The 12,951-nt window shown below is 33.4% G+C and overlaps 1 protein-coding gene across 1 annotated transcript in view; it reads right to left on the reverse strand.

Moving 5' to 3' along the window:
* The window catches only part of LOC119634480 (cation-independent mannose-6-phosphate receptor), a 107,124-nt gene that overhangs the window by 59,277 nt on the left and 34,896 nt on the right, over positions 1-12,951 (reverse strand). The window contains exon 12 of the mRNA XM_038028693.1: positions 4,871-5,017. Coding sequence (XP_037884621.1) covers positions 4,871-5,017 — 147 coding nt within the window. The remainder of the gene's footprint in view (positions 1-4,870; positions 5,018-12,951) is intronic.

A 12,951-nucleotide genomic window follows, 5' to 3' on the forward strand; every position in this document is an offset into this window, starting at 1 on the left:
AATCATGCTGCGATTGGCCTTGCCAATCACAATGCATTTTATGTTCGAAATACACATTTTTCTATCGAATACGCTATCACGTTTCCTTATATTAAATTACTAGACTACTCTCTACTATGCGTAAAATACAATGGTAGTAAGTGCATAAAGTTATAAATTCGCTTTGGTCGTCGCAATATTATATCCTTTAGATATAAATAATAAATTTATTGTTTACTGTTTACCCCCCTTTAGCTGTTAATATGAAAATAATAGAAAAATAAAAATATTTTTGATTAAAGTCCTTACCCACAACTTAGATAAGCAGTCAAAACTTCTACATAATTGGAAATGTATTAACTCTTTACACTATCCTAACTAGGTATTGGCACTTTTTTGAATATGTCATAACAGGCTTTCATTTTCATTAATTTATACCAATTATTTGGAATACGTGTGCCATACACCCCTCTCTACCTTTTCTTTCTTTTAAATTTATTGCGTTGATTAACTCTTCGTGAAACGTTTTTTATTCAAAATATGTAAATATATCGATAGTAATGTAATTTTGTTTTGTTCAAGTGAAAATTCATTAAACGATTTTAAGATCACACATGTGATGCTTGATCAAACACCATATGATTTTTTTTTTTTTTTCTTGTTTACATACATAAATATCACTGCTTTGCATAGCAATGCAAATGCAAGCGGCACAGATAATAGTTGACCTTCTATGTCTTTGCTACAGTATATTGAACTGCTGGTAAACACATGCAATCATATCATCTTTATGAAAATCAATAAATTTTATTACATTTTCATTTAATGCTTTTCTGATGTTTCATCTGCTTTTGAATGCACGCTTTGGTTTTATGGCAAGGATTGAAAAGCTTTTATTAAACTGCCAAGGTTATTGAGATTTTGTAGCAGAAGAAATTTCTATATAATCTGAAGGATAATCAAAACAATGCACCGTTTGGGATTTTCCAGCAATTAAAAATTGAACCGACAGTCGTTTACCTATTTATAATAGAAACAATCGCTATTACATAAGCACAAAATATCCCCTGTTTAAGTAGACATTTGTAACCAAATAAGGTGTCAACGCGTTTGGAAATATTTTAATTATGAAAATTTTATCGTATTAGATATATAATGATCCACACACTTGAACTTGAGCTTTGTAAGAATTGTGGAGTAGCCAATAAGTGCAACATTGAAATCCCGTTATAAGAAGATATGAAGGAAGAATTGTTAACTCAATAAGTCAAATGTCCGTAAATGAAACTTATGCGTCAAGCGAAATAATTAGTTATTTAGGTGCCCCTGTACGCATTATATCATTCGCCGCTAAAGATCGATCACATCAATCTCATCCCGAAAAATCGATAGACGCGGGATGACGTTTGTAAGTAGAAGAGTCAGTATCGAAACCATGCCAAAGACTTCCATGCTTCAACGGATGCTTCACTTGCCAAATCGATTAACTCCATTTTTGGAATTTTATTAAATTTTAATAACAAAGCATTTCATTAACTCGTAACTGTACATAGTCGAAACGGATTTCTCTCTTTATAATAAGTATTAATACCACTAAGCGACATAATCGTTTTGGCCACTGAATAATAAATAATTTATTTATAATATTTTATCATTTTTTTCAACTTCTTGTTTTATGGATTTAATCGATTTGGCAAGTGAAGCATCCATTTTTAGAAATTTTGGCGTTCAATGTATCAAAAAAAAAAAAAAGAAAGAATATTGACTGCGAACCTTTACAACATGGCACAGATACCTTTAGAACAGAATTTAACCGTTGCTCTCGAATATCCGGCATTTATTTATATTCATTAAGACTAGATTTGCAAGTATGTCCGGGGATTAACAGAGTAAGTTCTATTAACCCTCTACTTCTACTATTGTTTCCGAACCGGATTTATGATAACAAAGCGTGTGATGTCAGAGTACACTTTACAAAATTGTTAAAACTATCCGGATTCAAGTCTCTCTTCATATAACCATTGGAAAGTGTTAAGTAGCAGAAGCATTCGTGGTTTTTTTGTTTTTCTTTTTTTTAAGAATAATGCAACAATGATAAAAGCGGTCTTAGGAACGACGCACTTGAAACGTACAATTTTATAATTAATTGCTTGAACTTTTTTGGCAATACTTTCTCTATAATAATAATAAAAAAAAGGATTTTTATCAAAAACACAAGCCTTTTGACAACAGGATGCCGTTAGTTAAGTACCCGTAAAAGTCCTTGTGTTTGAAAATTTAAATAAATAAAACCAAACTAATGAATTTTCAAGCATTGGTTTAGAAAAAAAAAAAGAAAAAAAGCCAAATGCGACGACTACAATAACTTAATAACACCAACTTTATAATATTCATATCTGCATTCACAAGCCTTTATGTGTGTAAACGTAAAAATAAGAAAATTATAGTCGGCAACGATCGAATCTTTTGTACCCATCGCCATTATACTTAAGAAAGACTAACAAAAAGGTAAAAAAGAACTAAAGCTTTATATTCTATAACATAGGATGGGCGTGGCTCATTCCTTTTTATTTTCGTACAATAAATGTGAACATTTTCATTGCCTATCTATTATAGTTTATACGCATGCAAAGGCAAAAAAAAAACCAGAAAGCCGGTAAGGTCTTGAATGAATGGGGATGGGATGCTCCCTTCCAGAGATTTGATCCATTTTCAATATTCAAATAAGCCGCTTGCAAGAACTTTCAATGTGTTTGACATTTTTGCGACTACAAACATTACACAGACGGACGGACTACTTTATGGAGTCTCTGAAACTTTCTTCTGGGTGTTGCAAGCCTTTTAAAAAAATAAATATATCAAGCGTTACGTTTAGATGACACCCGATAACAGCGATGCTGGGTATAAAAAGTATTGTTGGTTTTTCAAAACAACTAAAATACGTTGAATGAATGAGTGTATGCGTAGATAAGTGCTGATCAACGAAAAACAAGAAAAGTAAGAAAAAAAAATTAACATTTAGTTCGAAAGGCGCCTAAACATCCCCTACATCGACACTAAAAGCCGGGATCAGCAGGAAGATGTTGATCTGCTTTCTATAAACTAGTCAATGCGTTACGTTTGTAAAGGAGATTTTAAAGGGGAACTTAAATTGTCATCTATAGAAAAAAATGCCACAAAATATTTTATTCAAAGTATTGCTCTTCTCATTAGAAGACACAGGGATTAACTTTCTCATTGCTCGCATATGAGTTCCCCATCGAGAGATTAAAATGACTTTTTGAGACTAATTATTAAAGGACCTGTTATTTTACCTTGTCATAAGAAAGGATGATCTGCTTAGAAAGGCGATAAATTATGGCCTACTGAATGGATAGATCCTAGTTTGTCGGTTATATTCTAGTTCGGTATCCTTAGTTTTTCCCTTAACGTATTTCGCAATATGCGATCATTGTCACATTAAATAATCATTCTATCATCACTGTTTTCGATTTAATTAACAGTGACAGTATTCTTACGTTCCCGACGGCCATAACACAGTCTACCTTGTTTGTAGTGAACGTTAATTTTGTTTCTTTTGTATGTTTTTTCACACTTCAGCATAATGTAAAAAGTCTTTTTTATCATTCGTCCCAATTTGGCGATAGATTCCTAGGTAATGAAATTATGCTGCGCTTCGTTATACGAAAAGTTCAATAAAATTTCTAATGCTATTTTAGAGATAATAGAGCTGCTCTTAGAAACAATTTTATAGTTCCAATAGTAAGGATGGATAAAGCGTAGATTCATATCGGAAGCATAAAGAAATTCTTTTACTTCTCTTGCAAATATCTATACAGAACGTTTTGCAAGTAATACAAGTAGTTGGAAAAACTCGAATCTTCCATAGACGTAGCCACATGCAACATAAACCTCATAATCCATGCAATGTTTACTTTTTGCGGCGTATGAAATGACAAAATTAATACAAAGCTCTGTACATGAATGTAAAGAAAAAGAAAGACAAGGGAAAAATAGTTGTTTGTTGTTGAGGCAACCTCGGCGCTAAACAAACGTGAATGTATGTAAATATAAAGAACGTTTTGTGGCATACAACTGACAAAAAGCTGCATGAAACCAGCAGCACCACAGGTGGTCGAGAGCAAAAACAAAAACCATTTCAAATTCTCACAAAAATGCATTGCCATTGCATTGACAGTAATCGTTTCACAAAACAATTGGCAAAGAGCCAAACAATAACAATAACAACTACAACAGTATTACAGTAACATCAACTGCAAGCAAAAGCAGGCTTTTAATATATATATATATATATATATATAACTTGGATATTTTTATACTACAACATCCTGTGTCTAAAAAATGATAATAAAAAAAAAAAAAAAAACAAAAGAAAATGGGGAGGAAGACCAATGCATTGCAACTAAAACGGAAGGAACGAGTAGTGGCGAGAGCAGTGATGAAGAAAAACACAGAAACAAACAAATTGCAGACAAAATGTCAACAACATAAAATGTATTACACAATACGCCATAGTGTACTCGTATATGTATGAGCAACGGTTATATTAAAGGCCAAAGGCTAAAAGAAACCATACAACATGGGTAGAGAGATGAGGTAGGTGGTTAGATAGATAGAGGTAGGTAGATAGGTAAATGTGCGGTTATGTAGCTGTGTCAAAAACACACATATGGGACACGCAGTAATAACTATATCAACCACAACAAATCGATTATTAATTGTTGTTATTGTGTAATGAATAGTAATGTCATCAACATGCATTTAATAATTGAAACAAATTCTATAGCGTAACGCATATGATGCACGTTTAGCTAAAGGAATTTAATTGCATCGCATATATATATATACACACAATTTTATGCATACTTACACGCCCAAACTTCATGTCGCAATTGAACAGAATACTGGATGAAAGTTGTTTAGCTTTATTTTCGAAGCAAGCAGTACCCAATAGGTAACGTAACTCGGCCGTAGTACGATTAATAGGCACCAATGAAGCCAAAGGAAAACCAAGACTCTGAAAGAAGGCAAAAAGGCAAAGGCAAAATGCAAATACGCGTTGCGTTAATTAATTAAAAAACATAATTCAACAAACAATGTAAATTATAACTAAAAAGTTTACTTGGTTTTTGCTTTTTTTTTTTTTTTAATTTTGAAAACTTATTCAAATAATTTATAGTTTTATTATTTGTAAGAATTTTCTAAGTAACTGCTAAGTAACCCAGTTGCAAACACCAACCGCACTACTCTACAATAACCAGATTATTTATTGTTGATTGTATAAAATGCGCTCCGTTGTTTATGGCAGCTGATGCTTAGAAGAATAAATTTGAAAAAAAAAAAAATTGTTTTTTGCACATAAATTTCTATGCTATTGCTCATCTTTTTAACGTTTTACTTGTTCATCCTTTCATAGTGCTATGCTTAGCAATTTTCTCTCTTATTTATTGTTTAACTATCATCTTCTCATATATTTTCTTTTAATATAATAACTATTTTATTTATTTTTTTTTTTTTTTTTTTTTTTTTTTTTGTTCCGTTTTTCTCTCTCTCTCTCTCTCTCTCTCTCTCTGTATAGTATTGTAATAATTTCTCGAAGAATTGAAAAATGTGTTTAGCTTCTTTTACTTAGCGTGTATTAGTCTTAGTCTTGTTAGTATAAATATATAACATCTTGATTGGTTAACACATTCTTATATATAAATAATAACAATAACTTGATGGTTTAAATGCTTATTATATTAACTTTGTAATTGTATTTAGTAATTCCCAAAAGAATGGACCTTGATTTTGCCGATGTTTATAAATTCTTCCCCTTCTAAAGGAATTCTTTGACGTATGCTTGTTAGTTCTGGTCAAATCGCAAAAAAAATTTACTGCCGCTGGCTATATAGATAGCTGAATAAGGATACATACTGAAAAAATACAAATGAACAATAGGTTGTCTCATGGTGAGAGCGTGCGCTAACGGGCGAACGCTTAAAGGGTCGAATAAATAAGTTTTCCGTAAGATAGGAAAATGTATGTATGTATGTATGTTTGTATCGATAGGAAAATATTTAAAAATTAGCCGGTAGCGTTACCACCATGGTCACCACATTATGCGTATGTATGTATGTATAGCTATGGGGCGTATAAATAGAACACATTTTTTATCAAAAAAAAATAAAAATAAATAAATAAATAAATAAATAAATATTTCTAAGCAACGCGAAAAAACAAAGGGAAAAACATTCACATTTATGCAACGATAAACTTCTGTTGAACATGAAAAACTAATTCTGGCCGTTGCAAAGAAGCCGCTGAATTTTCTTTGTTTTGTTGAAACGAACAATAATTGCCAAAAGGCAGACTAAGCCTAGCCAGACATGAAAGGTGTTTCATGTTGTTGCTTAAAAGCAAAATCAATTATCGAAAACCTCTACGGACTTGAGCTTGAGTCGTAAAGCAAGCTGCCAGTTTTTGTTCGAATCAAAACATCTTCAGGCATCTGTGAGAGCAGAAAGGAGACGAAGAGTGCCATGATCTATCACGGCCCAGGATATAATCAGCCGTGGTCGCGTCAAAAGAAATAAAGCGATAAAAAATCCATAGTCGATGCAAAGAACACCCACAACCACGAATGCAAATAATAATTTTGCTTAAATTTAACCCTGTCAACTGTGAGCTTCAACATGGACAGTAACTTATCAAAAATCCGGAAAAGGAACCCTGCCGAACGCTTTGGCAGATTATATGACGATTAATTCTGGCACAACCATTTACTAGCAGAACTCTTCAAAAAAAATTAAAAACAAGTAAGAAAACTATATTCGACTCTGATCGGGTCTTCTATACCCCCCAGTTTTTCGAAAGAAAAGGAAGAAAAAAAAAACTAAATTACAATTCACCGTAAGATTGAGTAGGCATGGCCAATCTTTCCCACTGCTCTGATGATGGGCTGTTCGCTCTTGAAGGTTGAGCCGATAGGGAAGAAATCTTTTTTGCGGAATTAAGCGGACAAAAAGGTTTAAGTGTATGGCATTGCTATGGTTAAGTAATTTCAGCTCGTGCAGTGAGGAGAGTTTAGTTAGAAACAAAACTCTTTTAAAGTTTGCTTTAAAGAGACTAAAACAAAGTGTAAGCAGAGAGAAAGAGAGTAAGAGAGAAAATCTGGGGCTATAGGGTGGATCCATTCAAACTACCCAGCTAAGCTCTTCTAATTTGTGCCCTGCGATAGAAAAGGACATCCTCCCTTTCGGTAATTTTTAAAAGCTTTATTCAAGTTACTTCATTAACAATCGAAAATGGAACCAATCCAAGTTTGGACCGGTTGAAGCAGCTCACAATGCACGAGTCCCTTCCAATGCGATGAGACACGAAGCGCCATCTTATGCGGCCTAGTCTGCAATCCGAATTTGTTGGAGGTGCAGGTGCATTCAAATACGGCGACGATCATTTTCACCCATTGATGCCCTACATCAGTTACTCCTCGTAAGTCATTCGTTTCACATTCTTACAATAATTTTTAGCGCTTCACAAATGAAAATTCGGTCCATTCGAAATATATATATATATATAAATATATATACATTCTTTATCAGCACCATATTTTAAGGTGATTTAAGTGTGTCCGTCTGTCCGTAAGCGTGTCTGCCCGGCGGTGTAATGTTGGTTGTAGGAAATCGCCTATAACGCCCACATGCTTATGCGACAAAAACTTTTGCTATGAAAATAGAAAAAATCAGCTGCGCCCACTTCATATTAAAGAGCGTGAAAATTTAATTCTTATACTTTTTTTGTCTCTTGTAAGCTAACGGTGATGGGTATAAAAGATTCGGTTTCGACCTAATATAATTTCCTTACTTGTTTTTATATTTCTTTATCAATTGTTTCAAAAAATAATTGAAAAGGGAAGAGAAATGCAAAACATTTTCAGGTGTTTTCATATTTTCATAACTCAAAAATTGTGCATGACATATGCCTAAATTAATTAATTTCGTATTATATTACCTGCTCATTTCAATTTACCGGCAAAGGATTATAAGCGACGACTGACTTTCTACTTCATTTTTGAAAATTTTTGACATTTACAACACGTGCGAGGTAGCAGGTAAAAGGCAAAAAAAAATGGAATTTTCACCTGGCGAAAGAAAAAGTTACGTCAGTTTCGTTACACTAGGAAGCGCCATTAAAGCATAGCATTCTTTGTGAGGGTAGCAATATGTATGTTCTTCTTTCTGATAGCCCGTCTGCATCCACGCCATACATAGCTAATAAACAAGTCGAAAGCTCATTATATACTACTTTTGTTCTTTTCATAATCAAGGTTTCTTTTTCATACAATTTTGAAATTAAAATTAAAAAATTCTTTTACTTTTCTAAGGGCAAATCTCTATTAGCAATTAATTCTGAAAAGCAATAACTTTTTTAGCACGCACTTCATTCATTTCATTATTGCATGTTTTAGTGTTTCACCTGCTATTAGTCGATTAAAACTGTTACTTCTACACTCAAACGGAGTAAGTAATATTTCCTAGAACATAAGAAAGAAAAATTAGTTGTGTTTAATCCGATGAATGACCGTTTCTATTTTTATATCCATCATCGAAGGATGAAGGGTATATTAATTTTCTTAAAACGTTTGCAACACTCAGAAAGAATCTTCAGAGACCTCACAAAGTACATATATATATATATATATATATGCCTTATTAGCATCAAATTCTAAGGTGATTTAAGGATGTCCATCTGTTTATCTGCCATCCTGTATAATGTCTGTCCGTCTGTCTGTCGTCGGCTTAACTGTACGTAGTATCTGTGATAAACATCCTCTTATTAGCGAAAATGAATATATAGCCAAAAAATAAATAAAATGTATATATATATACATATATATATATATATAATACATAATATCGACGAAAAACTTTTAATATGAAAATACAAAAAAAAACAACCGCACCCACTGCATATGATAGAGTACGAAAATGTAGTTTGTTCTTTTTTTTTTTTTTAAATAACGGTGCTGGGTATGAAAGAGTCGGTGACGACCGAATATAATTTTTTTGCTTGTTTTTATTTTCACGGCTAACACTTTAAGATGGAATTTTTTCTACTTGTTTATGATAAAAACGCTGGTAATAAAGAAATCCACGGAATAAATCGTATTTAAGTAGACGCCGTTAATCGAATATCAGTCACTGCGTATAGAAACATTTCAGTTATAAGTGTGTTAACATATAGTGAACATCATGAGTGCTACATTTAAACCCTATGTAAGAATTGTGGAGCAACCAGCCAGTAAACCTATGAGATTTCGATATGAATGTGAGGGAAGATCTGGTGGCTCAATACTTGGTGCTAACTCAACACCCGAAAATAAAACTTATCCGTCGATCGAAATTGTCGGCTATGCAGGCGAGGCTGTAGTTATTATATCATGCGTTACCAAAGAGCCACCATACTGCCCGCATCCGCATAAGTTGATTGGAATAGATTGCCAGCACGGCGTTTGCAAAAAAGTATTTAGTACCGAACAGATGCCACTGGCATTTAAAAATTTAAGCGTTCAATATGTCAAAAAGAAGAATATTGAATCCGCATTGAAGGAACGCGAAGCAATGCGTATCGACCCATTCAGAACAGGATTTAATCATCGCTCACAGACATCGCCCATTGATTTGTATTCGCTACGATTATGCTTCCAAGTATTTATCGATGATAAGAAAGGAGGATTTACTAATCCTCTCAATCCTGTTGTTTCGGAACCAATTTACGAAAAGAAAGCAATGTCAGAATTAGAGATCTGTCGTGTATGCAGTTGTACTGCCAGTGTCGATGGCGGTACGGAGAATATATTATTGTGCGAAAAGATTGTCAGAGATGATATTTTAATACGCTTCTATGAGACGAAAAACGATCAAATTATTTGGGAAGATTACGCTTCTTTTGAAATTACCGACGTTCATAAGCAGACAGCTATTGCTTTTACCACACCGCCTTACCGCATAAAGAACATCACGGAACCAGTTGAAGTGTATATACAATTAAAGCGACCCTCAGACGGACTCCTCAGCGAACCATTTCCATTTCGATATTCACCCTCGATTTCCGATGACGAAGAATTAAAACGAAAAATTGATTCCAGTTCTAGGAAATTGCTTCGAATGCAAGAGCTGCAACGGCAAAGGAATCAATTGAATATATCGCATATTAAACAAGAGTCGGAAGACGATGTATTACAACCAACATATCCGCCATGCACTTCATCAATGCACAATCGATCATTTCAACCGGGATATGTTGAACAACATAATAATCCCAGCAATGGCACCCATTTGGCCACTGGCTATGGCTTTAATACAAACCAAAACTTACAAATGCCATACTCGTACAATATACTTAACTGATAATGCCAGTGTATGAAGCGATATTAATGGACAAGATTTTTTTGTTTCTCAAACCCGTTAAACCTTCCGGCACTAGAACACCGGTAATCTTACATTATATTTAAACAGTAGCTAATCATCCCCTGTACATACTGTGGAGCAACTGCAATAAAACGCTATTCAATTTCATGGTTCAAAACTATTTTCTAAATAAATTAACAAATGTTTTAATGTATTGTGTATATTAATGTACGTGTGTTATGCTTTGTATCGCCCCCGAACATTTAAGTACATATTTTAAACGTTTTCTGAGGTAGGTCGTAATTAATGAAAAGAACTTTACGTTGCAATATAGGTCATCTCTCTGAAGTCTAAACAGATGCTAGTCTTCTGCTGCCGAAGAAAGGCGGTAGAAACAACGCCATAGTAATTGTTAATGGGAACCGTTGACGTCTTTTACTAAACTTGTTATGAATGGCGCTAAGTTTATATTAAGTCTCTACCTTTGGATGGCTGCAGCACAGGTTGGTCTACTGTAACCCTACATGCCCATCGCTGTGGAACCATAATACTCTAACTACGACCTAACGACCTGCCCCCTCTATCTAACAAAAATTATTCATTCATTCACGATAACATTATACCTTGTTCCGAAGTAAAGGCGCGTCTACATGAGAGGGAGGCCATAATGCATACTGGCGTAGTTCAAAGTTGGGTAGCAGTACAAACTCACTAACTAAAACGATTTAGACTCGATGCGCAAATTATCTAAACTACTTTTGCTGGTTGCAGGTCCATTTCAAGCAAAAAGATTTTCTAGAGTTTATGAAAGATTTTTGGAGTTTATGTATCCATAATAGAAAGAGAGTAGGAGGTATACTGCATCACAGATATGAACTTTCTTAAGCATAATAGATAATAATATATATAAGTATAATAAGATTCTCAATTGATTTATATTCACACCCGTCATCAATCAGCGTTCATTATATATAGTTGGGAACCCACACCATCGCCAAGGTGTACCACTAATAGATTTGACTACATTTCCATTTTGCGATTTATTTCTTTAAACCTCGTTCGTATATTATTTTTATCCTATTTTGTTTTTTTTTTTTTTGCTTTTGCGCATATTTTCGTTTAGTGACTTGATCGATTTGGCGGTTAAGCTATTCGTGTACATATGCACACGCATACACTATAAAATGAATTGTGAAAAATAGTATTAAAAAAAAATAAAAGAAATTTTTTGAAAATTTCAACTTTTTCCAATGTTGATAAATTTCATGGCACCTAAAGTACAATTTATATGAATAGTTATTATTATTATTATTATTATTTTGGAAGAAGAATTTCGAACAAACTAAAGAGAAATCAATCTTCACGATATATATAAACAGCAAGCAAGGAAAAACAGGATAATGTGGATAAGTTTTGTGAAATGAATGTAACTAACTGTTCAATACAGATGGAAAATGAATGAAACTAAAACCATATGAACCAACACACAACAAACCCGGGTAACCGAGAAAAGAAACCGCACCACACCAACTACGCTACGTATAAAGACAGCAAAAAAAAAAAAAAAAAAGAAAAAAAAAACAGGCATAAGTAAAAAACTTCAAACACTATAAACCCTTGTAGTAGTAGTAAGAAGGGAAGAAAGAAGCAAAGAGTATAATAATAGTGGAATGTGATGGAATATCGTTGAGACACGGAATAGTTATGTATGTAAAGCCATCATCTCTCTGGCCAGGGCAAGCAAACAAGAAATGAATGTTACACAAACGAGTATTTAATGTCAAAATCGTGCTGGCATTACAAAATAGATAGATATCCATTCAATCAACGTTTTTATATGTGGTTGCATGGTTGCGGTCAAATGCTGCGCACACAATTATGTACGGGACTCTGTCGATGCGGAGACGAACAAAGGACAAGTTCATGCTGTGGTGGTTAAATGTGACAACAAGAGAGTAGAAGAAGAAGAAGAAGAAGAATAAAAAATAAAAAAAGAACAGTAAAACTATTTAATCCCTAAAAAACATGACACTCAAGCTAAACATAAACTGTCTACGAGGAATGAAATGGAACCGGAAAAGAGTAACGTGTCGTCTGCATTGAATTTCAACAAAAGAAAAAAAAAAAACAAAAAAAAAAGAAATAGATCGCATAATGTCGGGAGGGAGGGACAAAAAAACTTGCTTTGTTTTTCTTATAGTAAGCACAACAACACATGTTCGCTGTCCTCCTCCAACTAGCCATTCATTATATTAAATGATTGACCGAAAGTGTAAAACTTTATCCGCCGCTTACCTCTTAAACATTTAAAAGAAATTTATGATTTTAAGATGATAAAAACATATAAGTTTCATTACATATTACAATCGGATCGATCTATAAGTATAGGTCGATTGTAAATAGATTTGTTGGTAGAAATGAGAAAAAAAATTACAACAAAAAAGAAAAAACAAAAACCGGAATATATTTGATTTTCTTTGATTTTTTTTTTTTTTTTTTATTTTTTAATTGAAGGATCCGAGACCGAGAAGAGTAAACAGAAAATTGAAAATAAAATTCA

This window comes from Glossina fuscipes, unplaced genomic scaffold (assembly GCF_014805625.2).
Source record: "Glossina fuscipes isolate IAEA_lab_2018 unplaced genomic scaffold, Yale_Gfus_2 3, whole genome shotgun sequence".
Taxonomy (NCBI): Eukaryota; Metazoa; Arthropoda; class Insecta; order Diptera; family Glossinidae; genus Glossina; species Glossina fuscipes.